This window comes from Eulemur rufifrons, chromosome 2 (assembly GCF_041146395.1).
Source record: "Eulemur rufifrons isolate Redbay chromosome 2, OSU_ERuf_1, whole genome shotgun sequence".
Classification (NCBI taxonomy): Eukaryota; Metazoa; Chordata; class Mammalia; order Primates; family Lemuridae; genus Eulemur; species Eulemur rufifrons.
The window spans coordinates 38,542,918-38,570,609 of NC_090984.1; the positions used below are offsets into that span (position 1 = coordinate 38,542,918).

At 38.1% G+C, this 27,692-nt stretch overlaps 1 protein-coding gene across 1 annotated transcript; it reads left to right on the plus strand.

Annotated features, from left to right (window-relative positions):
- Positions 1-730: 730 nt before the first annotated feature.
- PYGO1 (pygopus family PHD finger 1) lies at positions 731-27,305 on the plus strand. The gene is made up of 3 exons (XM_069459577.1): positions 731-998; positions 24,928-25,013; positions 26,102-27,305. Exons 1-3 carry the CDS (start codon positions 950-952, stop codon positions 27,224-27,226), a joined length of 1,260 nt encoding a protein of 419 aa, XP_069315678.1. The 5' UTR covers positions 731-949; the 3' UTR covers positions 27,227-27,305.
- The last annotated feature ends 387 nt before the right edge of the window (positions 27,306-27,692 follow it).

A 27,692-nucleotide genomic window follows, 5' to 3' on the forward strand; every position in this document is an offset into this window, starting at 1 on the left:
TCTGGGTCTCCACATGCCCGCCGAGAACTCTCCAGCTCCCGCTTACAAAGTTTTCTCGCATCGTACGTTTCTCTTTCAGATCCCGGGCGGCGAGGCCAAGATGCCTGCTGTCACCTCCGACAAAGTTCGGAGATGCCCTTTCCGCACAGAAGCCGGGCCGGGCGTCCTCGGGCCTGGCGAGCGGTGAGGGAGCGCCGGGCGCGGGGCGGGGCGGCCCCTCGGCGCGCGCTGCCCGCCCCGGCTGCGAGAGCCGCGGGCCCGCGAGCCCCGGCGCGGAGCGAGAGGCGCGCGCGGGCCGTGGGGGCTGGGCCGAGGCGGAGCGCGAGGCGGCGGCCGCGGCGGCTGGAGGCGCCGCGGGACTAGGCAGCGGCCCCCGCCCCCTGAAGCCCGTCCCCGCGCGGGGCTGGGGAGCTCAGGGCGGGGAAGCCGCGGGGCCGCGCCACGTCCCTCACCCGCCCCGGAGCGGGTTTTGCAGGCGGCTCCAGGCTGGGGGCTTTTGTGTCTGCGACTCGGGAGCGGCGAGAGCGCAGACCTCCTCCTCAGAGGGCGCTGTGAGTGCGCCGCCAGGGCCGGGCCGCCCGCCTCCTGCCTCCCCTGTCAGCGGCTCCTGAGGCGGCGGCGGCGAAGAAGAAGGAGTGGGAGGAGGCGGCGGCGGCGCACTCGTCCTCCGCACATGCCGGCCCCGGGCGGGGGGCCGCCCCCAGGCCGCACTCCCGGCCGCCACCGCTGAGCCCGGCCAGCCCCCGCACGCCGCCCCGCCGCCCCGAGGCCTCGTTCTCTTCCCAAACTTTGCAAAGTCGGCCCGCGTCCTTGCCGCCCTCGGCCGTGCCTCGCCTCCGAGGCTCGCCTCGCAGCCGCAGCGGCCCCGCGAGGAGGAGGAGCCGCCGCCGCTGCATCAAAGAGACCGAATTCCCGCGGCCTGGGGGGGAGTCATGCTTTGCGGTCTGTAATGTCAGCAGAACAGGAGAAGGATCCCATTTCGCTGAAGAGAGTTCGAGGTAACCGAGAAGGGCGCCGGATTGGGGGGACCGGGGTGAGTGGGGTGCGCGGGGCCCCGTGCCCGGCCGTCTGGAGGCCACGGGGCTCCGTCCGGGCCTAACTCAGCGCAGTCCTCGTCCCGCCCGCGCCCCGGGGCCGAGGCTGCGATCCGAGCGCGCGGCCCCGGCGCCCGCTCGCCCGCAGACACCCGCGCGGAGCCCTTCTCTCCCGACTTGTGTTAGGAGGCAGTTGGAGCCGCACTCAGCATCCCTTCATACCCCTCTCCTCTCCCACCTCGCCTCGTTCTTAAGACGCAGCACAATAGACACCTCAAAGGGTGAAAAAGAGACACCCCCCTGGTAGAGACCTCGAACGAGGCCTACCCGCCCCCCAGAAAACTAAGTTGGACTGCATGAGAGTTGACGCTCTTGAAGGAGGTCTACGGGGCTTTCACGTCTCTCTCCCAGCCCCCGACACACACCCCCAGAAGCAACAAATACTCCGTTTATTTTCGTTAGGTTTAAGAGGAGAAACTAAAAATTCAGAGGCATTTTCGCTATTTGTTTCTGGATAAGAATCGAATCATCTAAAATCACTCCTATCCGTGATTCGTTTTCTTCTTCCTTGCAAACTAGTTAGGAATTTTGCTGCCGCTTTACTATCTAAGAAAAATCAGAGGCAACGATGTACCAGACAAAAGATGCTGCACGTAAGTTCACAAACGCCAAGTGCCATCTGGATATTTGGGGATATCCTCCAACTCTTATTTCCAGCTCTTAGTAGGGTTGACACTGAAAGTCCCAAAGTTGGAGTAATAGTCTTTGTTCACTAAATAAATATTTATTGAACATTTACTATGTGCTTGGCACTGGGATACAGCAGTGAACAAAGCAAATAGACGATCTTCACCCAGAAGCCATGTGCATTCTTGTGGGGTAAACAAATGATGAACAAAAGGTATAGAATGTCGGATGGTGAGTGCTATGGCGGAAAAACAAAGCTGGGAAAGAGGATAGGAAATATGTACGGGCGTGGGGAGGTAGCGATTATATGTAGGTGATCATAAAAGGGCTCACCTGGAACATGATGTCTGAGCAAAGATCTAAAGAAGTGCGAACACAGCAGAGCCATATGGATTTGCATGGGAAGAGCAGTCTTGGCAAATGGAACAGCAAATGCAAAGGCCCTGGGTCTCAAATATGCCTAGTGTCTTCAAGCAACAGCAAAGAAGCTATTGTAAGTGGAGCAAAGTAAACAAGGGAATGAGATGGGCTGAGAGGTGGGTTGATTGTGTATTGGAGGGCCTTGTGTGTCATTTGAAAAACTTCAGCTTTTACTCTGAAATAGACCCTGGACAGTTTTGAGCCAAAGAGTATTTGATCTGACGTTTTTAGCAGGGCTTCTTCAGCTGCTGTGTGAAGAATAGCCTGTAGAGAACAAGGGCTTGAAGCAGGGAGACTAGTTGAGAGGCTACTGCAATAATCCTTTCATCCAAACGGGGTAAAGTGCTTTGTAAATCAGTAAGTAGTAAGAGAAATTTCCAGTCGACTTAAGTACTTCAGAGATGAAGGACCACAGTTGTTCATTTATGTTTTTGTTTAATGTGACTAGAGATTAAACATATATAGAGCTGGCTTGTGACACTGACAGTGTGGTATCCACTCAAGAGTATTTAGGTAGAAATTGATTTTCTTAGCCATTTAAGCAAAAACATGATGTAGAGCAGAATATTGTTTTTAAAGGCTTAATATCAGCACAACCTTTCATTTAGTGACATATTTTAACCTTCTTTTCTGTTTGTGGATATGAGTTGCCAAAGCCATTAAGGAATAGACCTTTCCTGAGATACATTTATTCCCCTGATGTTTTTGCTGTATTATTTTGCCTGTTATTATAAATTGCTTTGGGATTGAAGGAAAAGAAAGAGCTATCAAGTTTATACCTTTGAACTCAATTATTGGTCTTAATCAAATGTAATTCTGAACAAAATGGATGAGTGTTTTATTATGGGTCAAGAGCACAGATCTATCTTGTTTTGTTTCAACTGCTGCTTTTAAATTCGATGCCTGAGCTGTTGGGGGTTGACTCAGGTGTTAGCTCAAGAATATTCTGAGAGTTTACCAGAATAAAGACAAAACACTTTTAAAAATAAAAGTCAATTTTTTTAATTTTATAAGTCATTTTGTAATAATGAGAACATTATTTTAAAAAACATTCTTTTGATTGTTTTATAATCTATAAAAGGCACCATAATATCTACATGAGCTCTTCTGAAGCACAATTCTGCTGAACTTCACTGCCCTGGAACTTTTTGTTATAATTTATATCATTAGACTATGTGCAGGATGTGGTGTTTGCAGGGCATAAACTCTTGAGTAGTACTTCTGGAACCTCGATCCACTGATGTGTGCAGACAGACCTTTTTAATGGTTATGTATTTCATGTGCATTACCAAAAAAAGTCATCAAACCCCTTGCTTAGGATAAGGAAAATATATACAATCTATATGTGTATAAACATTTTAATGAATTTTTAGGAAAGTGGTATTATAGGTGGAACTCAGATACAGCAGAATTATGACACGAATGAGTGAGGACTGTACAGTAGTATGCTCTGTATGCCAAAAGCATCATAATCACCTATGATCCTTATTAAAATGTAGATTCCTAGATCCACAGAATCAGGACTTCTGAGAAATTTCTCTGCAACTTTAACAAAATCCCCAGGTGTTCCTTATGCACATTAAAGTTTGAAAACTGCTACTGATAGAGCTAGACCACACAGATGAGTAGATCAGAAGCAGCTGGTTTGTGGTCTTCCAAATGTGTCCTGATATTTTAACATTAGATTTAGAATTACTATTTAGTGGCATTGTATCTTACTCCTATTTTCTGCCACTTCTTACCACCCCCAATCCTTTAGCTCTTGATTATAAGACAGATTTATGAGGACAGGTTCTATGTCTTGATGATCTTATTTGCCTTGCCCATAGTAGTAAATGTCAAATGAGTGAATGACTACATGAATTGTGCTCCTTTCTGATTGTCCATAGCACCTCATACTACTTTTACTTGCCCCTTTCCCTTAGAATGTCACTTGTCATCTTATTTTAACCAACACTTCTATTCTCCAGTATTCTTAGAACTCTTTTACACCTTAATCTGAGGGCAGTATTCATTAATTTATTCAACAGTTTATTGAGCAGCCATAGCACCAGATAGTTGCAATACATTGATTAAGAAGATATCATACCTGTCTTCAAGAAATTGTTCGTCTAGGCTGGACGTGGTTGCTCATGCCTGTAATCCTAGCACTTTGGGAAGCTGTGGTGGAAGGATCGCTTGAGGCCAGGAGTTGAGGCCAGCCAAGGCAATATAGTCAAGACCCTGTGTCTACAAAAAAAAAAAAAGAAACTTAACCAGGCGTAGTAGTGTACGCCTGTTGTCCCAGCTACTGGGGAAACTGAGGTGGGAAGATTGCTTGAGCCCAGGAGTTTGAGTTTGCAGTGAGTTAGCATGATACCACTCCACTCTAGCCCAGGCCAAAAAAAAAAATTGTTAGTCCAGTACAAGACACTGACAAGTAAATAGTTATAGAAAACATGATAAGGGCTGTGATTATTTTTAAGAAATAAAGGAACACATAGCCTATCTTTAAGAGAATCAAGGAAAGCCTCATGGAGAAGAGTTCTAAGGAGCAGTGAGTGTTCTTTTGTGTTAAGTGATAAAGAAAGCAGGGAGGATAAGAGATGAGAAAGGTAGGTCCATGGTGATTTTGAGAAGGCAGTTTTGGGAGGAAACCACATTTCAAAACGTTGAATAATATAGTACAGATAAAGTGGTGAATATGTGGCTTAAAAGAAGCTTGGTGGTAGACAGACAGCAAATAGCTTGAAAAGAGAGTCAAGAGAAAGTTTCTATGAGTGTCTTGTTGTTATTCCTCCATTGAAAAAAGATTTAAACATATCTGTGGATTTACAGAAGAACCCAATATAGAAGGAAAGGGAGAAAAATTGAAAAGGCAACAGAAAGAGAGTATAACTCATTAATTAAAAGCAATCAATACATGTTTTTTAATATGTGCTGAGCACTCCCTGTTTCAGTAGCTGGGGATGAGGCAGACAAGGCTCCTATTCTCATAAATGAGGTCTTTGCAGATGAGGGAAGGGGGTTAGCATCAAAGATACACATGGAGGATTAGTCTTGGAGGAAAAAAGAGAATGGAAGAAGAAAGAAAAATTTAGAGTGGAAGAAGAAGGAAGTTGAGGGCATTCATTTCACATGGAATGTTTTTTACCAGAGTTAGGAATGACAGGAGAGATAAGAATATATTTTAGAATGGGATAATAACACAGAAATATCATAAAAGTACTGGAAGTAGACTTTGCAAGAAAATATAGACTGTCTTGATGGGTTGAATGTATGGAGGATTTAGATTAAAGTTGGAGAAGGAGCATAATTTATGTAGTCACAGATTGAGGGTAAAAGGGAAGAGCCTGTGAGGGAAAACCTGAAGGAAAGGTTTCTTTGTTTTTGTTTTTAAAATTGGTCCATTTGTAAGGGCTAAGTGAGGAAAGTGAGTTTGGTTTTAGACCCATTGAATGAATATCCTCCTGGGATATTCCACTGTAGGCAATGGATATATGTGGTTTGGAACTGAGTCGAGTAGCCTGAGCCAGAAATAGAGATCTGGAAGTCATCAGTAAACAGGTGAATACTAATTAATGCCTTGGGAGTAGATGAGCTAGCTTGAGAGAGAGAGAAGTAACAAAGCATTGAGAACACCAACTTTGGAAACACTAGCAGTTGGGAGACAGGAGAAAAAAAAAAAGACCCTGAAAAGCAGAATGTGAAGGAGTAGCTAGAGAGGTAGGAGAGCAACCTCAAGAGAATGGTGTCACAGATACATAGAGGGAAGAATGGATTTATAAATTAATTTTGTTTTTAATATGTTGAATAAAAGGTGTCTCTCTGTGAGGTGTCCAATATGCTTTTTCTCCCATATTCCCTGTCTTGGTTAATCTGACCATCATTTATCCAGTGGCCCAGACTCATACCCCATTCCCACCCAATGCTGTTCCAAAGTCCTAGAATATGTCTCTTTAATGTTTTGAACCCATTGCCTTCTTGACCATTCCACAGCCACTTCGTTAAAGTTTTTCGTCTCTCTTTGATTATTACAATAACCCTCTCACTGGTTTCCTGGTTTCTCCTTTAGTCCCTCTTAATCCATTTCCATATTGCTACTGCTAATGATAAATAACTACCGTCTACTGAGTACTTACCAAGTACTTTGCTAAGTGGTTTAAATGGATCATCTTGCTTAATCTTCTCAGTAATCCTATGAATTAGATGTTATTATTGTTGATTTACAGCTGAGGAATTGATGCTCAGCGAGGTTAAGTAATATGTACTTAAATATTATATTTAAGTTTACCCAGCTAGTAAGTGGCAAAGCCAGAACTCAAACTCTGGGGCTTAGCTACTATGTTCTGTTGCCATAGTGCTCCCAAAAGACAATTGAGTCATATTAGTCTCATTTGTAGAATTATTCAGTGGTTCCTCATTACCTTTAGAATACAAACCCAACCTTCTTATATCAGCCTTTCTTGATTTGGCCCGGGCCTACCACTTCGTTCTCTATTTTTCACATTCCATGAAATGCTTTTCCTTGCCTCCTATGCTCCAGTCCTGAAATATTCACACTTCTTCTCTAAATGTTGTCATGGTCTCCCCTGCCTTTAAAACTTTCTTTGCACATTCTATTACTTCTGCTAGCCATGCCCTTTTCCCCTCCACCTTTGGTAAGATACTTATGCTCAAAGCTCAGTTGAAACCTCACAGGATGTCTTCCCCCAAACTCCTCCCTCAGTCAAGATTAGGTGGGAGTTCCCTTTGTTCCCTCAACATCCTGTGTTCATCTCTTCATAGTATTTATCATATTACGTTTAGGAGTTTCAAAAGAAAAAGAAAAAAATTGTTTCCTATAGGTTATAAGATCCTTACAAGTAGGAGTTAATACTTCTATTTCTTTTATATTTCCAGAAGCTTGACAGATGTTTCAGAAATCTAATTTGATGAATGTTAACAAAGAGGTTTCAGTAACTTCAGATAATAGTCTTCCTGGTTTGCTTTTCCCGAGAGGGTAGAGAAGTTACCTCTTGGGAAGATTGATTATACACTTCTCTCTTCTGACATTCTTATTCCAGGCAACCCAAGAGATCTGAGTCATCTGTACCATCAAGGTTAGCTGTAAAGTATGGTCAAGAATGATTTCAGGTCTCCTTTTTATTCCCAATCTCTCCTAATGGCAATAATGAGAAACAGTACAATAGTGTAACTCTGAGCCGGACTGCCGATGATCTTATCCCAGCTCTACCATTCAATAGTGTGTGGTCCTTGGCAAGTTACTTAAGCTCTCTGCGTGTCAGTTTCCTCTGCTGCAAAATAAGAATAATAATTGTACTAATCTCATGGAGCTATTTGAAGGAGTTAATATGGGTTAATATATATAAAGCACTTAATATATATAAAGTTTAAATGAGTTAATATATAAAGCATTTAGAACGTTGTCTGGGACATTGTAACTTGTCTGTTTGCTATTAAAATCAGAAATAGGTCTAAAATACACATTCCGGTTAAGTATGTGATCAACATTCACTTTTAGGTATGTTTAATCAATCAATTAGTATAAATGACCTACAGCAGATTCTTTCTTATTTTGACTAGGAGTGGGTGTGAAGAGAACAGAAATGCTCTAGGAAGAAAACACTGAACAAAAATTATATTTTAGAAGCAGAAATCTCTGAAGTGCCACAATTTTGTAGAAAAAGACAAATAGAAGCTATTTATTGATAATATTTGTGAATATCTGTAGCTTTGTTCCTCATGATTTCTGAAGTTTCTTTTGTCTAAAAATTTGGCTGACTGTCCAATAAAACAAGTTTGTTATCATAGATACTGTTGTATAGTCACCTTCACACGTGAATACCATCCACTCACCCTTCTGAGCTTTACCTTTGTAAGCAACCTTAAACCTCATGGACCTTAATAATACGAAGGTCATCACTTTGGGGGGAACAGATAGCACAGGAACCACAAACATGTGAAACCTGACATCACTGATGTTGAGGGTTTCTGAATTTAGTATTTATTATATGCCCAGATTGATATAGGTTCTGGGCATCTTATAATGGACACTTTCTGCTTTGGATTTTAAAAGGAAATAATAGCACTTTTATTTCAGTCATATAAGGCCATTTTACCAAATGCTTGCTGAAATTTGTGCAATACTATATCTACATATTAATTCATAATATTTTCATTCCATGATAGAAACCAGTATCAGAAAAGTGTGTGTTTTAGATGAAGATAAAGCTAATTAGCTAAGATGTTTATGTCCATATAAATGACTGATAGAGTAAACAGACATTAGATCTTGGACTTCTGTACTGTAATGAAAAACTGGCATTTGAGTGTCCACCTAGTATGTTGACATTGCTAGATATTAGATATTTTGATGGGATTTTAAATACTATAGAAACTAAAATGAGGTGAGTTTAGGGTATAGTTTAGTCTAGAAAAAGCAAACTGAGGACTAGTATTTGAGTGCCCACTGTGTGCCACCCATTATGTTAGGCACTTTACATTGTTTGTATTATTTAATCAACTTAAAATACATAGTTAAACCAAACTGATTTGGAATAGCGATGAAGCAAGTATGTTTAAAGGAAAATATTAAGTATTTCTAAAATAATGCAGTCACGTTGCTTATGAAAGCAGTCAGTGTCTTAGTCAGCTTGGGCTGCTATAACAAAATACTGTAGACTGTGTGGCTTAAACAACAGGTATTTATTTTTCATAGTTCTGATGCCTGGTGAGTCCAAGATCAAGGTACTGGCAACTTCAGTTCCTGGTGAAGATCTGTTTCCTGGCTTGTAGAGCCGCCTTCTCCCTGTATGCTCACATGGATTTTCCTCTGTGTGTGTGTGTGTGTGTATGTGTAGAGAGAGAGAACTCTTTCTTCTTCTTCTTATAAAGCCACTCATCCCCTCATGAAGGTGCAACCCTTGTGACCTAATGTAACCTTAAGTACCTCCCAAAGACACCACCTCTAAATACTTGGGGTTAAGGCTTCAACATACGAATTTTGAGAGGACATAAACATGGAGCCCATATAGGCAATATGATAAACCAAACCATTAGTATAAATAAAATGAGGTTAAAAGATGAATATTTAAAATACATAAAAGGCCTAAAGCAGTATTCCACACTATACAAAAATAAAAGCTTACAAATAGAAAAAATATGTAAATTCATATCAAAGAAATCTTTAATTTGTAGAATCTTTGGATAGGAAAAAAATTGCTTGATTTAATAGCTTGAACTCTCCTGTAATACTATAAAGAGAGACATCTTCAACTTCTAGCTCAGGATAAAGGTTAAAGGGTGAAAGGATAGGTAAGAATATTATTTTGCTTAATTGAAATTGATTTGCATAATGTAATGTGATAATATTGATAGATAAAATTCCTTAAGATGAAAGTGGCTTCTTCATTCTTGACAGCACCCTTTCCTACTTCTGTTTCCCTTGTGCATTCAGAGGGCACTGGCAGGTGGAGTGAAGAAATTCAAGTATTAACAAAAAAAGGAGGCCAGTGAGGTGGCTCAAGCCTGTAATCCTGGCACTCTCGGAGGCTGGGACAGGAAGATTGCTTGACCCCAGGAGTTTGAGGTTGCAGTGAGCTATGATGATGCCACTGCACGCTAGCCTGGGTAACAGAATGACCATTGCTGATTCTTTGTCCATACTAGACTCATGAGAATTTCTAGATATTCAGATTCAAGGACAGCACATTTCTCTGTTCAGTATGTGAGTATATGCTATTATGGAAAGCTATATACTAATTATTAATCTGTAACCATCAGTTCATTTTATATGGGCTACTGAATAAGTTATATAGTTATATGTAACTTATAAGTTAGTAATAGGTTTAATAAATCTAAACCATCAGATTTGAATAATTGACCTTGAGTAGTGGACTAGTATTTTAGAGGTAGACAAACCTAGTTCTACCTGAGCAACAAAAGAAATAGATAAATTGGATTTGATCAAAATTAAAAACTTGTGTGTCAAAAAAAAAAAAAAAAAAAACTTGTGTGTCAAAGGGCACTGTCTACTTTCAAAGACAACCCATACAATGGGAGAAAATATTTGCAAATAATATACCTGATAAGAGTTTAGTATCCATAATATATAAAGAATTTTTATAGTCCAGCAATAAAATACAACCTAACTAAAAAATGGCCAAAGGGTTTAAATAGACATTTCTCCAAAGAAGACACATAAATGGTCCATAAGCACATAAAAAGATGCTCGACATTCTTAGTCATTATGGAAACGCAAATCAAAACCACAGTGAGGTACCACCCCATGCTCACTAGAGTGGCTATATTAAAAAACAAAAAAGGGCCGGGCATGGTGGCTCATTCCTGTAGTACTAGCACTTTGAGAGGCAGAGGCAAGAGGATTGCTTGAGACCAGGAGTTTGAGAACAGCCTGAGCAAGAGTGATACCCCGTCTCTACAAAAAATAAAAAAATTAGCTGGGCATAATGATGCATACCTGTAGTCCCAGCTACTTGGGAAGCTGAGGCAGCAGGATTGCTTGAGCCTAAGAGTTCAAGGTTGCAGTGAGCTATGATTAGGCCACTGTACACTGTACTCTAGCATGGGTGACAGAGTGAGACTGTCTCAAAAAAAAAAAAAAAAAAAAAAAAACAGGCCGGGCGCGGTGGCTCACGCCTGTAATCCTAGCACTCTGGGAGGCCGAAGTGGGCGGATCGTTTGAGCTCAGGAGTTCGAGACCAGCCTGAGCAAGAGCAAGACTCCGTCTCTACTAAAAATAGAAAGAAATTATATGGACAGCTAAAAATATATATAGAAAAAATTAGCCGGGCATGGTGGTGCATGCCTGTAGTCCCAACTACTCGGGAGGCTGAGACAGGAGGATCGCTTGAGCTCAGGAGTTTGAGGTTGCTGTGAGCTAGGCTGACGCCACGGCACTCATTCTAGCCTGGGCAACAAAGTGAGACTCTATCTCAAAAAAAAAAAAAAAAGAAAGAAAGAAAGAAAAAGAAAAGAAGTGTTGAGGAGGATGTGGAGAAATTGTAACTCTTATACTTTGCAGGTGAAAATGTAAAATGGTGCAACCACTGTGAAAAACTGTTTTTTGTTTTTGGCTATTAAACGTAAAGTTACTGTATGACCCAACAATTCCACTCCTATATGTAAATACTCAAGCGAATTGAAAACATATGTTCACATGGCTGAATGGAGCGAGGAAAAAAAAAAAAAACATATGTTCACACAAAAACTTGTACAAGAATGTTCATACAAGAATGTTTTGGCTATTCATAATAGCCAAAAGAGTGGAAACCACCAAAATGTTCATCAACTAGTGAATAGATAAACAAAATATTCCATACAGTGGAATATTATTCAGCCATAAAAAGGAATGAAGTTCTGATACATGCTAAACATGGACGAACCTTGAAAATGTTATGCTAAATGAAGAAGCCAGACGTAAAAAGCCATACTGTATGATTCCATTTATATGAAATGTCCTGAATGGTCAAATTCATATAGACAGTACATGAGTGATTGCCAGGGCTGCAGAAATGGGGAATAACTAATGGGTATAGGGTTTCTTTCTGAGGTGATGATAATGTTTCAGAATTAGATAGTGATGATAGTTTCACAACCTTGTAAATATACTAAAAATCACCAAACTGTACACTAAAAAAACAAAAACCTAGTTTTAGATTCCAGTGCTGCTTTTGACCAATGGTATGACTCCTTTACATTTCTTTTTCTTTCTCTTTTCAAAATGGGGATGGCTCATCTACCTTATAGATTTGTTAGATCATTTTCATCATCTCAAAAATAAACCCTGCATACTTTAGCTGTTACCCCTCTATCCTTCAGTGTATCCCCTACCCCTCAGCTATAAGAAACCACTAAGCTACTTTCTTTCTGTGTAGAGTCTCTTATTCTGGACTTTTATATAAATGGAATCCTATAGTATGTGGGGGGGGGGGTGTGTGTGGGTGTGTGTGTGCACACACGTGCGCTTTTTTCAGACAGAGCCTCGCTCTGTTGCCCGGGCTAGAGTGCTGTGGTGTCAGCCTAGCTCATGGCAACCTCAAACTCCTGGGCTCAAGCGATCCTCCTGCCTCCTGAGTAGCTGGGACTACAGGCATGCACCACCATGCCTGGCTAATTTTTTCTATTTTTAGTAGAGATGCAAGACAGGGACTTGCTCTTCTCAGGCTGGTCTTGAACTCCTGAACTCAAGTGATCCTCCCACCTCAGCCTCCCAGAGTACTAGGATTATAGGCATGAGCCACTGCGCCCAGTCCAGTATGTGGTTTTTTTGTATCTGGTTTCCTTCACTTACCACAATCTTTTCAAGGTTTATCCATGTTATAGCATGTTATCAGTAACTTCATTCCTTTTTTATGGCTGAATAGTATTATAGAATCTTTTTTTTTTTAAATTCCAAGTGAAATGGACCAAAATAACAGTAGAAAACAAACAGTAAAAACAGCCCAAATACCAAAAAGTCTGTAAAAGGATGAAATGCACAACATACACTTCTAAGACAACTTCTGCCCCTTGGAAGCTGAATGGGGAGAGAAGAAAATTAAAGAGTATTCTTCTCTCGCCTTTGAGTAGGAAAAAATGAGTGAAACAGGAAGTTTTAAGAAAAAGGACTGACTCTATCTGACAGAAGAGAAGGCTCCAGGGATACAAGCTGAATCCAGGGGCACAAGGAAATCCTCCCATAGGAATGGGTTACTGCAACTCCCACCTGGGTAGAAGGGCATTTGACAAAACTTCAGAAGTCAAAGCCTGCATCTTCCAAAGAGACATAAAAGGCTAATCTCACTGACTAATATAATATAGGCAAGCATTGTAAACAGAATATTAGAAAATCTAACCATAAAAAATTATAACATTCAGATAAAAATGAGTAAGTTGGGTTTATTCCAGCAGTATCAGGCTGGGTTCACCATTAAAATAATTTGAAGGGAAAAAATCATAATGATGCAGCGTACTACCTAAGCCAAGCAAATAATCTGAGATGTGAAGAAAAGGGATAATAAAGTCACCCATACTAAATCAGAGCAAAGAAAAGGTCTGTGCAAAACTTCCCAAGCACCAGCAAGATAAAAATAAAAGCAAAACTATGCAAACATACTTTGGCAAATTAATATACTAAAAAAAAAAAACAAGGAAAATAGCATACAAAATGCAAAGAACCCCCAACCTACTCATGCGTGCCTCAAGAGACAGAACTTAATAAGGACATATATTTAATAATAAAACGACTCAAAGACAAGATGATAATACAACAGATGAAATGAAAGGTAAATTGTAAACCTAAGGAAACAAATTGAGGACTTATATGATTATAGAACAAATAAATAAATTAGAAATAAGGAACAGAGGCTAGACATGATGGCTCCTGCCTGTAATCCCAGCACTTTGGGAGACCAAGGCAGGAGGATCGCTTGAGCCCAGGAGTTTGAGACCAACCTGGGCAACATAGTGAGACCCTGTCTCTAGAAAAAATAAAAAGATTAGGCAGGCATGGTGGCATACACCTGTAGTTGTAGCTACTCAGCAAGCTGAGGTGGGAGGATCCCTTGAGCCCAGGAGTTTGAGGTTACAGTGAGCTATGATTGGGCCACTGAAGTGTCTAGCCTGGGCACCAGAGTGAGACCTTGTTTCAAAGAAAAAAAATAAAAAAGGAACAGAATAGAGTTGACAAATTACATAGTGAAAAAGTTTCAGATAATCAGAATAAGTGCAAATGAAAAAGACAGTAGGTAAAGTCAAAGAGGCTAACTAATAGACATGGAGCTAAAAATCTCTCTAACATAATGATAATTAGTTCCCCTGAAATAGAGCCCTCAACAAATTGAGCAGAAAAAGTATTTAAAGATATAAAAAAAGAAAATTTACCTAAAATAACTGAGTTTAGAGGTAGAAAATACCCTCCTATACGGGAGAAAAGGTAGAAAAAGATGTGAGAATATATTGTATTATCCTCAACTTTCAAAGCAGGGAGCCATTAAATGCTATCTACAAAAAGAAAAGAACCCATAATTTCTCCAATTTAATGTTTTTATTATCTTTTCTTAGCCTTAGAGTTGTTTTAGAAAATTTTACTTTTGGTAAAGAATCATTTAGCAAATTCTTCAGTTTAATTTCTTTTTCTTTTATTAAATTCTAATAAAGTTAAAACTTAATGCTATTTTTTAAATCGTATACTATTTTTGTAAAAGTATTACTATCAATCTCTGTACACAGAAGGGAAAGGAAATAGGCAGATAGCAAGCTAGATGTCTGGAATGATGTTAACTTAATAGTAATGATAATTTCTGTCTGGTGGGACTTGACATGTATATTAGGATCTGGTCAGGAAGGAGAAACCACACCAGTTATTTTCAACAAAGAATTTAATATAACATAATTTTAACAAATACTGAACTGAGTGGCAAAAACAGGATACTAGAGTCATGGGAAATAACAACTGTGGGAAACAGGTATCATCCCTAAGGCTGTGAAACAAAGAAAAGAGATTGTCATTATTAAATTATACAAACTCAGAGAAGGGTCCTTGTGGAGTTTAAACTCGTATCTTTGAGAAAAGGATGTTGCTTAGGCTGGTATTAATGCCTTTGGGCTTGGAGGAGAGACCGTGTGGGCCTGGTACTCAGACACCTGGTGCTCGTGTCTCTGAGGAGCACACAAGGCTGTTTCTGCAAGTGTTGGAAATACTGCATATTGGATTTAACTACTGGAACTGCTGTGACTGGAACAAACTGCCACTGCAGGGAATTTAGAACTAAGGCCAGCATGCCACTGAAAGGAACAGGAGGAGCATACTCCATTTTTCTCGGCCAGCCTTCCAGTCTCCCTCTGGCACCCTGTATCAGCATAGGGATCCAGCCTAATAAAGAACGGTGTGTTTGAACTGGCACAGGGTGATTTTCTTTGTATTTATATGCATCACTTATACTTCTTTTTAATGACAGTGTCTGTTTTATACAAAAAACATAATTTTTTTAAAACTACCTACTATAGTGTTTGTTGGGTAGCTCAAGAAAGGAAGGTATTGTTAGCCTAGTGGAGAGACTATGATGCATTGCTTCTCAATGTGTTGTTGATGAACCAGTAGCATCTCTGTTACCTGGGAGATTGCTAGAAATCCAGATTCATGGGCTTTATCCCAGAAGTACTGAATCAGAATTTCAGGGAGTGAGGCTTAGGAATCTATGTTCAGAATTTGGTGGGAAATTCTTATGCCCACTAAAGTTTGAGAACTACTGATAGGTAATATTGCTTAAAACTTCATACCTAGGCTTTTGAGTGAGAAAGACGTAACTGTGTGACCTTGAGCAAGTTAAATTAGAGCCTCTGTTTTCTCATGTGTAAAATGGGTATAACCACAGGATTCTTTGAGGATCAAATGAAATAATGTATATAAAGTCCTTATCACGGTATCCAACATAGAGTAAACATTCACTGTTAAATTAATATTAATCCTTTTCCCTTCAATTTTTTAACAACCTGGTGTTGCAGAAATTGCCTTGGTTTTTATCTTTTAATTGTTATATCAATTAGAAATCTTACAGTTTGGACTTAATTCATTTATTGAGTACCTATGAATAAGGCTGTATACTATGGGTAGTTATAGAAGAAATGACATATTTTCTGTCCTACAAAGATTTATATGTCATATACACACACACACACACGTATGTGTGTAGTCTACCCTTGCAAACATGGATTTGAACTACTTATATACATGGATTTTTTTCAATAAGTATATTGGAAAATATTTTGGAGATTTGTGACAATTTGAAAAAACTCACAGATGAACTGAGTAGCCTAGAGATATCAAAAATAAGAAAAAGTTAAGTATGTCATGAATGCATAAAATATATGTAGATACTAGTCTATTTTATTGTTTACTATCTTAAAATATACACAAATGCATTATAAAAAGTTAAAATTTATCAAAACTTACAGACTGTACATGGCGCTATTTGTAGTTGAGAGAAATGTAAACAAATGTAAAGATGCTGTATTAAATCATAACTACATAGGCTGATGACTTGCGCCTGTAATCCTAGCACTCTGGGAAGTCAAGAGGAAGTGGGAAGATCACTTGAGCTCAGGAATTGGGAGACCAGACTGAGCAAGAGTGAGACCCCGTCTCTATTAAAAGTAGAAAAAATTAGGAGGGCATGGTAATGTATGCTTGTAGTCCCAGCCATTCAGGAGGCTGAGTCAGGAGGATTGCTTGAGCCCAGGATTTGGAGGTTGCAATAAGCTATGATGATACCATTGCACTTTACGCAGGGCCCCAGAGCAAGACTCTGTTTCCAAAAAAAATTATAACTGCGTAAAATTTACTGTGGTAGATACTGTAATAATACTATAATAATTTTGTAGCCTCCTCCTGTTGGTTTTGAGGTGAGCTCAAGTGTTGGGAGTATCTGCTTAAAATTCAGTGTGACACTAATCATTTCCATGTGAGAGCAGTTCATCTCTCCAGTAAATTGCATATTGCAGTAAAAAGTGATCTCTCGTGGTTCTTGCATATTTTCCGTTATGTTTAGTATAATATTGTAAACTTTGACTAACACCATGGGACCCATATGAAGTGCTACTATTGATGCTGGAAGTGCTCCCAAGAAACAGAAAAAAGTTATGACATTGCAAGAAAAAGTTGAATTGCTTGATAGGTACCTTAAATTGAGGTTTACAACTGCGGTTGCCCACCGTGTCAGACAAATGATTCATCTTGTAAACAGACAACATAAGCTTATGGCATTGATAAATGTAGTACTATAAATGTATTTTGTCTTCCTTATGATTGTCTTAATAACATTTTTCTTTTATCTAGCTTACTTTATTGTAATAATACAATATATAATACATATACAAAATGTGTGTTAATTAACTGTTTATGTTGTCAGTAGGTTTCTGGTCATCAGTAGGCTATTTTAGTGTTTAAGTTTGTGGGGAGTCAAAAGTACGTGGATTTTTGACTGCACAGGAAGGTTGGTTTCCCTAACCCCCACATCGTTCCAGGGTCATCTGTATCACAATTTCTTTGTCCATCCGTTGACAGACACTTACGTTATTTCCATGTCTAAGGTGTTGTGACTAATATCGCAATGAACATGAGAGTGCAGACAGCTCTTTGAGATACTGATTTCATTGCCTTTGGCTATATATCCAGAGTTGGATTGCTGGGTCATATGGTAGTTCTATTTTTAATTTATTCAGGAACCTTCAGACTGTTTTTCATTATGTCTGTACCAATTTACATTCCCACCAACAGTACACGAGGGTTTCCTTTTCTCCACATCCTTGCCAACACTTACTATCTCTTGTCTTTTTGATAGTAGCCATCCTAGCAGGTGTGAGGTGATTTTTCATTGTGGTTTTGATTTACATTTCTCTAGTGAGTAGTGATGTTGGACATTTCATGTACCTATTGGCCATTTTTATGTCTTCTTTTGAGAAATGTCTATTCAGGTCTTTTGCCCATTTTAAAATCACATTATTTGTGGTTTTTTTTTTTTGTTTTGTTTCCTATTGAGTTATATGAGTACCTGCATATTTTGGATATTATCCCCTTATGAGATATATGGTTTGAAAATGTTTTCTCCCATTCTGTAGCTTGCCATTTCATTTTGTTGTTTCCTTTTCTGTGCAGAAGCTTATTTTGGTGTACTCCAACTTATTATTTTTGCTTTTGTTGTTCATGCTTTTGTTGTCATGTCCCAAAAATCATTGCCAAGACCATTGTCAAGGGACTTTTTCCCTCTGTTTTCTTCTGGGAGTTTTATAGTTTGTGGTGTTACATTTAGGTCTGTAATCCATGTTGAGTTAATTTTTGCGAGTGGTGTAAGATAGGATCCAATTTCATTCTTTTGCATGTGGATATCCAGTTTTCGCAGCACCATTTGTTGAAGAGACTATTCTTTCCCAATTATATATTTTCAGTGCCCTAGTCAAATATTATTTAACATTGTATTTGTGGGTTTATTTCTGGGCTCTTGCTTTTGTTCCATTGGTCTGTGTGTCTATTTTTAATGAGACTATTGTACTGTTTTGATGACTACAGCTTTAAAATACAGTTTGAAGTCAGGAAGTATGGTGCCTTCAGCTTTGTTCTCTTTCAGGATTGCTTTGGCTATTCAGTGTCTTTTGTGGTTCTATACAAATTTTAGGGTTGCTTTTTTTGTTTTTAGGTTTTTGTTTGTTTTGTTTAGTTTTTTAATAGTCCTAACAGGTACTTTTTTTCTTGTGAAAAATGCCATTGGAATTTTGACAGATTGCATTAAATCTATATGTAAAACTTTTTAAAAACCCTATTGAGGGACACAGAGGAAGACTGCTAATAAATGAAAAAGTATTCCCTGTATGGCTGGCTATCTAGAACAAAATAACATTTTTTAAACCTCATTTGTTATCCCAAAATAAATCCCAGATGGAGCAAAGATACAACATAAAAATGAAGCCATATTATGGAAAATAGCATTGTGGTTCCTCAAAAAATTAAATATAGAACTACCACATGATCCACCAATTCCACTTCTGTATACATAGCCAAAAGAACTGAAAGTAGAATCTCGAAGAGATGTGTTTATACATTCATGTTCATGACAGCATTATTCACAAAAGCCCAGAAGTGGAAGCAATTAAGGTATTCATCGAGAGATAATTGAATAAACAAAATGTAGTATACCCATACAATAGAATATTATTCAGCCTTATAAAGGAAGAAAATTCTGATACATGCTACAACATGGATGAACCTTGAGGATCTTATGCTAAGTGAAATAAGCTAGTGGCAGAAAGACAAATATTGTATGATTCCACTCATGTAAGGTATCTAGAGTAGTCAAATTCATAAAAACTGAAAGAAGAAAGGTGGTTACCAGGGCCTGGGGAAGGGGAAAATGGGAGTTGTTTCATGGGTATAGAGTTTTAGTTTTACATGATGAAAAAGTTCTGGAGACTCCTTGTATGATAATGTAAATGTACTTAATACTACTGAACTGTACACTTAAAAATGATTAAGATGGTAAATTTTATGTGTTTTACCACAATTAAAACTAAAATTAAAAAATGAAGTCATAGACCGAGCACAGTAGCTCATGCCTGTAATCCTAGCACTTTGGGAGGCCAAGGTGGGAGGATTACTCAAGCCCAGGAGTTCAAGATTGCAGTCGGCTATGACGAGCACCGCACTCCTGCCTTGTTGACAGAGACCTTGTCTCTAAAAAAAGCAAAACCAGACCAAAAAAATGAAGTCATAAAAATATTAGGAGAAAACCTGAGAGAATTAGTTTTTATTTTCTCAAATGGGGGTAGTTCTTCTAAGTACAGGACAAAGCCCAGAATTGAACAATAAAATATTAATGCATTTTATTACATAAAATTATTTTTTAAAATTCTGGATAGCATAATAGGGGAAACTGGGTATGGGATATACCAAAGTCCTCTGTACTGTCTTCATAACATTTTTTAAAATTTAAAATACTAAAATTTTTTCCAGAAGGGATTCTTCTGAAAATAAAAAAATAAAATAAAATAAAATACTAAAATTTTAAAATATATTAAAAATTAAACAAAAGACATAATCTGACAAAACTATTTACAGTTCAAATAGATTGAGCTGTTTAGTATATGAAGAGCTACAAATCACTAAGAAAAGGATCAAACACTGAGTAGAAAAGTGGCAAAGGACATAAATAGGAAAGGAAATACAGATGGTTTTTAAATATTCATTATAAGAGAAATGGAAGTTTAAATACACCCAAATATCACCATTTTGTATCCTCTTAATGAATCAGTGATCTAGGCTTTGATTATCAGTAGCTATTGAGGTAGACAGAATTCTAAGGTGACCACCAAGATCATTTCAATAGTGTACCTAATCCTTTATAATCCCCAAGGACTGTGTGATGGATTTTTATCCCTTAATTAGGTTATATCAGGTGGCACAGTTGACCTTAAGAAAGAGAGATTGGGTGGACCGGACCTAATCATATGAGCCCTCTAAGAACAGAGAGTTCTCCAGCCAATTGAGGAAGATGAAGTCAGAGACTTGAAGCACAAGGATTTGACACAGTATTGTTAGCTTAAAAGTGGGGAGAGTCATGAGTCAAGTAATGTGGGAGGCCTTTAGGAGCTAAGAGCTAACAGCCAGAAGAGGAAGTAGGATCTATTCCTACAACCACAAGGAACTGAATTTGGCCACAAACAAGAATGAGCTGGGAGAGAGATTTTCTCTAGAGCCTCCAGAGAAGAATTCAGCATAGTGACACCATGATTTTTATCTTGATGTACTGAGCAGAGAACCAGTCTGATTTTATGACTTCTGAACTACAGACTGGGAAAAATAAATAGTTTTATGATTTATTTTTAATTCAGATAAAATTCACATAATGTAAAATCATCATTTTAACCATTTTGGAGTGTAGAATTCAGTAGTTTTTAGTGTATTTGTAATGTTGTGCCATCATCGTTATCTAATTGTAGAATATTTTTGTTGGAAAAACTCTTATAGACATCAGCTTAGGCAAAGAATTTATGAAGAAGACCCCAAAAGCAATCATAGTATCAACAAAAATAAATAAATGGAACCTGATCAAATTAAAAAGCTTCTGCACAGCCAAAGAAACTATCACTAGAGTGAATAGACAGCCTACAGAATGGGAGAAAATATTTGCATGCTATACATCCAATAAAGGGCTGATAACTAGAATCATAGAGAACTCAGGAAAATCAGCAAGAAAAAAATCAAACAACCCCTTAAAAAGTGGGCAAAGGACATGAACAGAAACTTTTCAAGAGAAGATAGAATAATGGCAAAGATACATATGAAAAAATATTCAACATCTCTAATCATCAGGGAAATGCAAATCAAAACCACAATGAGATATCACTTAACTCCAGTGAGAATGGCTTTGTTTTTTTTCTTTTCTTTCTTTTTTTTTTTTTTTTGTTTTTTTTTGAGACAGAGTCTCACTCTGTTGCCCAGGCTAGAGTGCTGTGGCATCAGCCTATCTCACAGCAACCTCAAACTCCGGGGCTCAAACGATCCTTCTGCTTCAGCCTGCCAAGTTGCTGGGACTACAGGCATATGCCACCATGCCCAGCTAATTTTTTCTATATATTTTTACCTGTCCAGCTAATTTATTTCTATTTTTAGTAGAGGTGGGGTCTCGCTCTTGCTTAGGCTGGTCACGAACTCCTGAGCTCAAACGATCCACCCGCCTCGGCCTCCCAGAGTGCTGGGATTACTGTGCCTGGCCTTGAGAATGGCTTTTATCAAAAAGTCACAAAACAATAAATGTTGGCATGGGGAGAGATAGGAACACTTACACACTGCTGGTGGGACTGCAACCTAGTACAACCTATATGGAAAGTAATGTGGAGATACGTCAAAGAGCTAAAAGTAGAACTACCATTTGATCCAGCAATCCCACTACTGGGCATCTACCCTAAGGAAAAAAGAGATTGTATAATAAAAAAAGAAAATCTGCACTTGAATGTTTATAGCAGCACAATTCATAATTGCAAAGATGTAGAAACAGCCCAAGTGCCCATCAATACATGAGTGGATTAATAAGATATGGTATATGTATACCATGGCGTACTACTCAGACATAAAAAACAATGGTGAACTAACACCTCTTGTATTATCCTGGATGGAGCTGGAGCCCATTCTCTGAAGGGAAGTATCACAAAATGGAAAAACAAGCACCACATATACTCACCATCAAATTGGTACTAATTGATCAACGCTTACGTGAAGGTATGGAAGCAACATTCATTAGGTGTCGGGCAGGTGGGAGGGGAGAGGAGGAAGTAAAATTATCTCTGTTAACAGATGACATGATCTAATATAGAGAGGACACAGAGATAATTTTACTTCTTCCTTTCCGATCTGGATGCCTTTTATTTCTTTTTCTTGCCTAATTGTTCTGTCTAGAACTTAGAGTACATACACTGTTGAATAGGAGACATCCTTATCTTTTTCCTGATCTTAGGGAGCAGCTTGCAGTCTTGACCCTTAGGCATGCTGTTAGTTGTGGGTTTTTCATAGATGTCCTTTATTAGGATGAGGAAGTTCCCCCTCTCTTCATTGTTTGTTGAGTGATTTTTATTATGAAAAGGTATTGGATTTTGTGAAATGCTTTTTTGCATCTATTGAGGTGATCATGTGCTTTTATTAGTATAGCATATTAATTTGATTGATTTTCATATATTGAATCAGTCTTGCATTTCTGGGAAGATCCCACTTGGTCACTTTTAATATTCTTCTGAATTCAGTTTGCTAGTATTTTACTGAGAATTTTTGCATCAGTAGTCCTAAGAGATGTTGGTCTGTAGTTTTTTTGCTTTAGTTGTTTTTATTTTTTTTGTCTTGTGATATCTTTGTCTGGCTTTGGTATCAAGGTGATGCTGGCCTAATAGAAGAAGTTAGGTAGTATAGGTAGTATTTCCTTCTATTTAAATCGATATTGTTTCAAGCAGCCAAATGTATGGTAATTTATTATACAATAATAGAAAACTAATAAAAACAATCAGAAATTATGTGCTTTCTGATGGAAGAACAGACCATCACCTGTGTAACTGTCTTGCAAAAACAGAAACCTGAATCTGATCAAGCCTCTGGTCTAGATCCAACATCAATTTACAGGAAATAAGGAACATGTTCAACTATGCCAAGGGGATACAAGTAGCAAAATCCATATATATCACACATTCCAGGCTGAAAAACATAAACCACACCCATAATTTAATTTTAATTTATAATATAATTTTGTATAAGGAATTGGTTAAACAGAATTGAAGAAAAAGCAAAAAGTGAGGTAACATGGAGAAGTAAGTACAGAAAGCAACTTCCACATCTAGGGCTTAGTGAATAAGGACAAGAAGTTGAGGTTATTAGAACCTAAAAGGTTAGAGGAGAGGCCTTGTAGAGCTTGAACTCAGACTCTGAGATTGAGGTGCACCCATCTGGTACTAATACTTCTGAGGGGATATGTTGAAGCTGGTTTGGGGAGGGAGGAAATAAAAGCTCAAAACTGGCATGAACTGCCAGTGCCAGAAAAAAGGCCTATTGTTTAGGTGACAGAGACAAGAAGAGCAAGCAGACAGTAGGAGTAGAAAGTCCCTTCTCACTTCCCCTAGCCTTCTAGTATCCTTCTAGAGCTCCTTTTGGAAGAGTGTGGCAAAAGAAAAATGTAGTTGGCAAAATCCCAGTCCCAGCATCACTAAGAATGGATTCAGAGCTGAAAGAGTGTAGTTCAATAATTGGGACAATAATCAACCCAGTTCTTTCAGTTAATACATTGCAAGGAAAAACGTCATGGAGGGAAATATATCAAAAGACATATCAACCAATTATAATGTATGGATCATAGTTGGATCCCAGTCTAAACAAAGCATAACAAATACGAGATATTTGTATTGGGTATTAAATGTTATGAAGGGATTATTGTTAATTTTTGTAGGGGTGAGAATTGCATTGTAGTGTGTTTTTTTAAAGTTCTTAGCTTTTAGAGATACATTCTGAAATATTTATAGATAAAATACAATGTGTGAAATTTGCTTCAAAATAGTACTGGAGGAAGAGAAGTGGAGGCAGAGTTGAAGAGACAAGATTGACCATATATTGATGGTTTTTAGGGCTGGATAGTGGACATATGGAGTTAATTTTACTCTTCTTTCTACTTTTTTATATGTTCAGAATTCTCCATAATAAAAGGTGTTTTTTGGTTTTTTTGACACTGAGTCTCGCTCTGTTGCCCAGGCTAGAGTGCTGTGGTGTCAGCCTAGCTTACAGCAACCTCAAACTCCTGGGCTCAAGTGATCCTCCTGCCTCAGCCTCCCAAGTAGCTGGGACTACAGGCACGTGCCATCATGCCCAGCTAATTTTTTCTATTTTTAGTAGAGACAGGGTCTCACTATTGTTCAGGCTGGTCTTGAACTCCTGAGCTCAAGCAATCCTCCCGCCTTGGCCTCCCAGAGTGCTAGGATTACGGGCATGAGCCACCACACCCAGCCCATAATAAACATTTTTTTAAAAATGTAAAAAATTCCATTGATAAACTTTTTTTAACCTCTTAGATTTACAGTCAAACTTTTGCTTTGCTTGATCATATACTGTTAAGAAAATAATACTTGGAAACATTGTTGCATTTTAATAATATCTTTAAGAATTAAAAGGCACATACCTTTGATGCCATAATTCCAGTTCTAGGAATTACTTGTACATGTACATAAAGAAGGTAATACATGGATTTTCATTGCAGCAACAGCAAAAGTTTGGAAACAACCTAAATATCCATCAATACAAAGGGGTTTAATTAATTATGGCACAGTCATACTTTGGGATACTACTCAGTTATTAGAGAATAAAGTGGTAGTGATATGAAATGAGCTCCAAGTAAGCAAGGTACAGACCAGTGAATGTCTATCATTTGTGTCTTCACCCCAAAAAGATATACTTGAATATATTTTGATTATTGTTGGAAAGATAGAGCAGAAACTAGTAATAGTGGTGGTCTCAGAGATAGGGAACCTAGATGACTAAAGATTTGAGGGTGGGAGGGAAACTTCCTTTTTCACTAAAAGAATAATAATAAATATGGGAGCAGAGATGAATGACTGTTTCTGGCTAAAACTATTGGAAAGACTTTTGAAAAACAAAAATAATAAAAGCTTAATATTGCTTTTATCTAACAAAAACAGAAAACATATTAAGTAAATATAATAGATATTGCTATGAGAGTTATACAGTTACTTTACTTACAAGTGGAAATATTATCTGGATTTTTTTTAGGTGGTGATAGTGGACTGGATGGGTTAGGAGGACCAGGTGTACAACTAGGAAGCCCAGATAAGAAAAAACGCAAGGCAAATACACAGGTAAATTGCCATTTTCTTTAATAACAAGTTTTCTTTGCTGGTATGATCAGGTTGATGAAGTAAATTTGAATTTGATCATGGGTTTTGTTTCCTGTCCTCACTCACAACCTAATAGTGAATTTTGCAGTGATTGTATTTATTTTTCAGTCTGGAACCAGTGGCTATTGTTGGACTGTAGCCCTACAGTAGATATTGCAAGAAGAAAGTATACACAGAAAAATTAAAATGCTTGTTCTTAAATCTAATGTAAAGGTTTTTAAGAAGCATAAATGCCTATCATTCTATTAAAAGATTTAAAAATGTATAGAAATAATTTTAACCTGAAGTAATGTCCAACTATTATATTAATTCAATATTATGTATGGATCATAAAGCAATCATGACGGAGGCATCTTTTGTTATAACTTGTGATTATAATAAGCAGTTATACATACAGGTTTTCATTGTTTTATTCTCTATAAATTTGAAGCACTCTTTCTGTGATAAAGGCTATGGATAAGTAAGATGTATGTACAGATTACTTTTTTTTTCCATTTTGGCCACCATCTGTTAAACTTGCAGTGTGATTAAAATTGGCAGTTTATTTTTCCAGTGTGAGGCCTAGAGCTTAGTGTTTTGGGAATACTTTAATAGTGTCTCCCTGAAGTTAAGCTAGGGGAGAAAAATTTAGATCCTGTTTATTGTTATTTAATTTTACTCTTTGGTGCTGTAAAAGTTATTTGTGGTTAGAATGCTCTAGTATTTTAACTGAAAGTTTCTAGAGTTATAGGTAAGCATATTCAATTAAAATTATGATAATGAAGCTTTTGAAAATTAAATATTTTGGAGTTTGAAGTAATGATGAATTTGAGCTCAGAAAATCATACTTTATTTTCTTTCCTAAATGAAAGAAACCTACATATTTTATCATTAAGTGTAATTAAATATAAACATTAATCATAATTGAAAGGTCAAGTGAAGAAATTAAATTTTTGTAAGACTGCAAGAGAAATTTGATTAAAACCCTCTTCATAGGTATTAAGATAAAAAGGATAATTTTAATGACTTTTTTGATCAAAAACATAAATTACTTTACATTCTCATTTCAGGGACCTTCTTTTCCTCCATTGTCTGAGTATGCTCCACCACCGAATCCAAACTCTGACCATCTAGTGGCTGCTAATCCATTTGATGACAACTATAACACTATTTCCTATAAACCACTACCTTCGTCAAATCCATATCTTGGCCCTGGTTATCCTGGCTTTGGAGGCTATAGCACATTCAGAATGCCGCCTCACGTTCCCCCAAGAATGTCTTCCCCATACTGTGGTCCTTACTCACTCAGGAATCAGCCACACCCATTTCCTCAGAATCCTTTGGGCATGGGTTTTAATCGACCTCATGCTTTTAATTTTGGGCCACATGATAATTCAAGTTTTGGAAATCCATCTTACAATAATGCACTAAGTCAGAATGTTAACATTCCTAATCAACATTTTAGACAAAATCCTGCTGAAAACTTCAGTCAGATTCCTCCACAGAATGCTAGCCAAGTTTCTAACCCTGATTTGGCATCTAATTTTGTTCCTGGAAATAATTCAAATTTTACTTCTCCATTAGAATCTAATCATTCTTTTATTCCTCCTCCAAACACTTTTGGTCAAGCAAAAGCACCAGCCCCAAAACAAGACTTTAGTCAAGGAGCAACCAAAAACACTAATCAAAATTCCTCTGCTCATCCACCTCACTTAAATATGGATGACACAGTGAATCAGAGTAATATTGAATTAAAAAATGTTAATCGAAACAATGCAGTAAATCAAGAGAACAGTCGGTCAAGTAGCACTGAAGCAACAAACAACAGCCATGCAAATGGGACGCAGAATAAACCGCGACAACCAAGAAGCGCAGCAGATACGTGCACCACTGAAAAAAGCAATAAATCCTCCCTCCACCCAAGCCGTCATGGCCATTCGTCTTCTGACCCAGTGTATCCTTGTGGTATTTGTACAAATGAAGTGAATGATGATCAGGATGCCATCTTATGTGAGGCCTCTTGTCAGAAATGGTTTCATCGGATCTGTACTGGAATGACTGAAACAGCTTATGGCCTCCTAACTGCAGAAGCGTCAGCAGTATGGGGCTGTGATACCTGTATGGCTGACAAAGATGTCCAATTAATGCGCACTAGAGAAACTTTTGGTCCACCTACAGTGGGTAGTGATGCTTAATCACAGGCATTAACTAAAGTGGGTTTCTTTTCCTGTGTATTACAGAGGTTCAGTGACACAGGATTTTAATGTTTTACATTATTTTTTTAAAAGCACACACAAAAACATTATTTACCTTTTGGTTTTTATTAATATTTCACTTCATTACTAGAACAAATTTTGTATTGTTTTTGTCTGCTATCTTAAATGAGAATAATGTATATAGAGGTGCTTTAGAAACATTTATAAGTAAATGTTAGTTGTTATTTATCCTAAACATAAAAGCCTCTTGAAGCTTCAAAATAATATATAATGTAGGCAAGTTTAAACTTTTAAAAGTTAGAATCATTGAAAAATGTATATTTTAGTGCTGAACTTTGGCCATACCACATTAAACATTTAGTTCAAAAAGTTTTTTTAAGGATCCGTTTAACATGTTTTCACAACATAATATATGTAGTTATAACATGGGGGAAAACATACATTT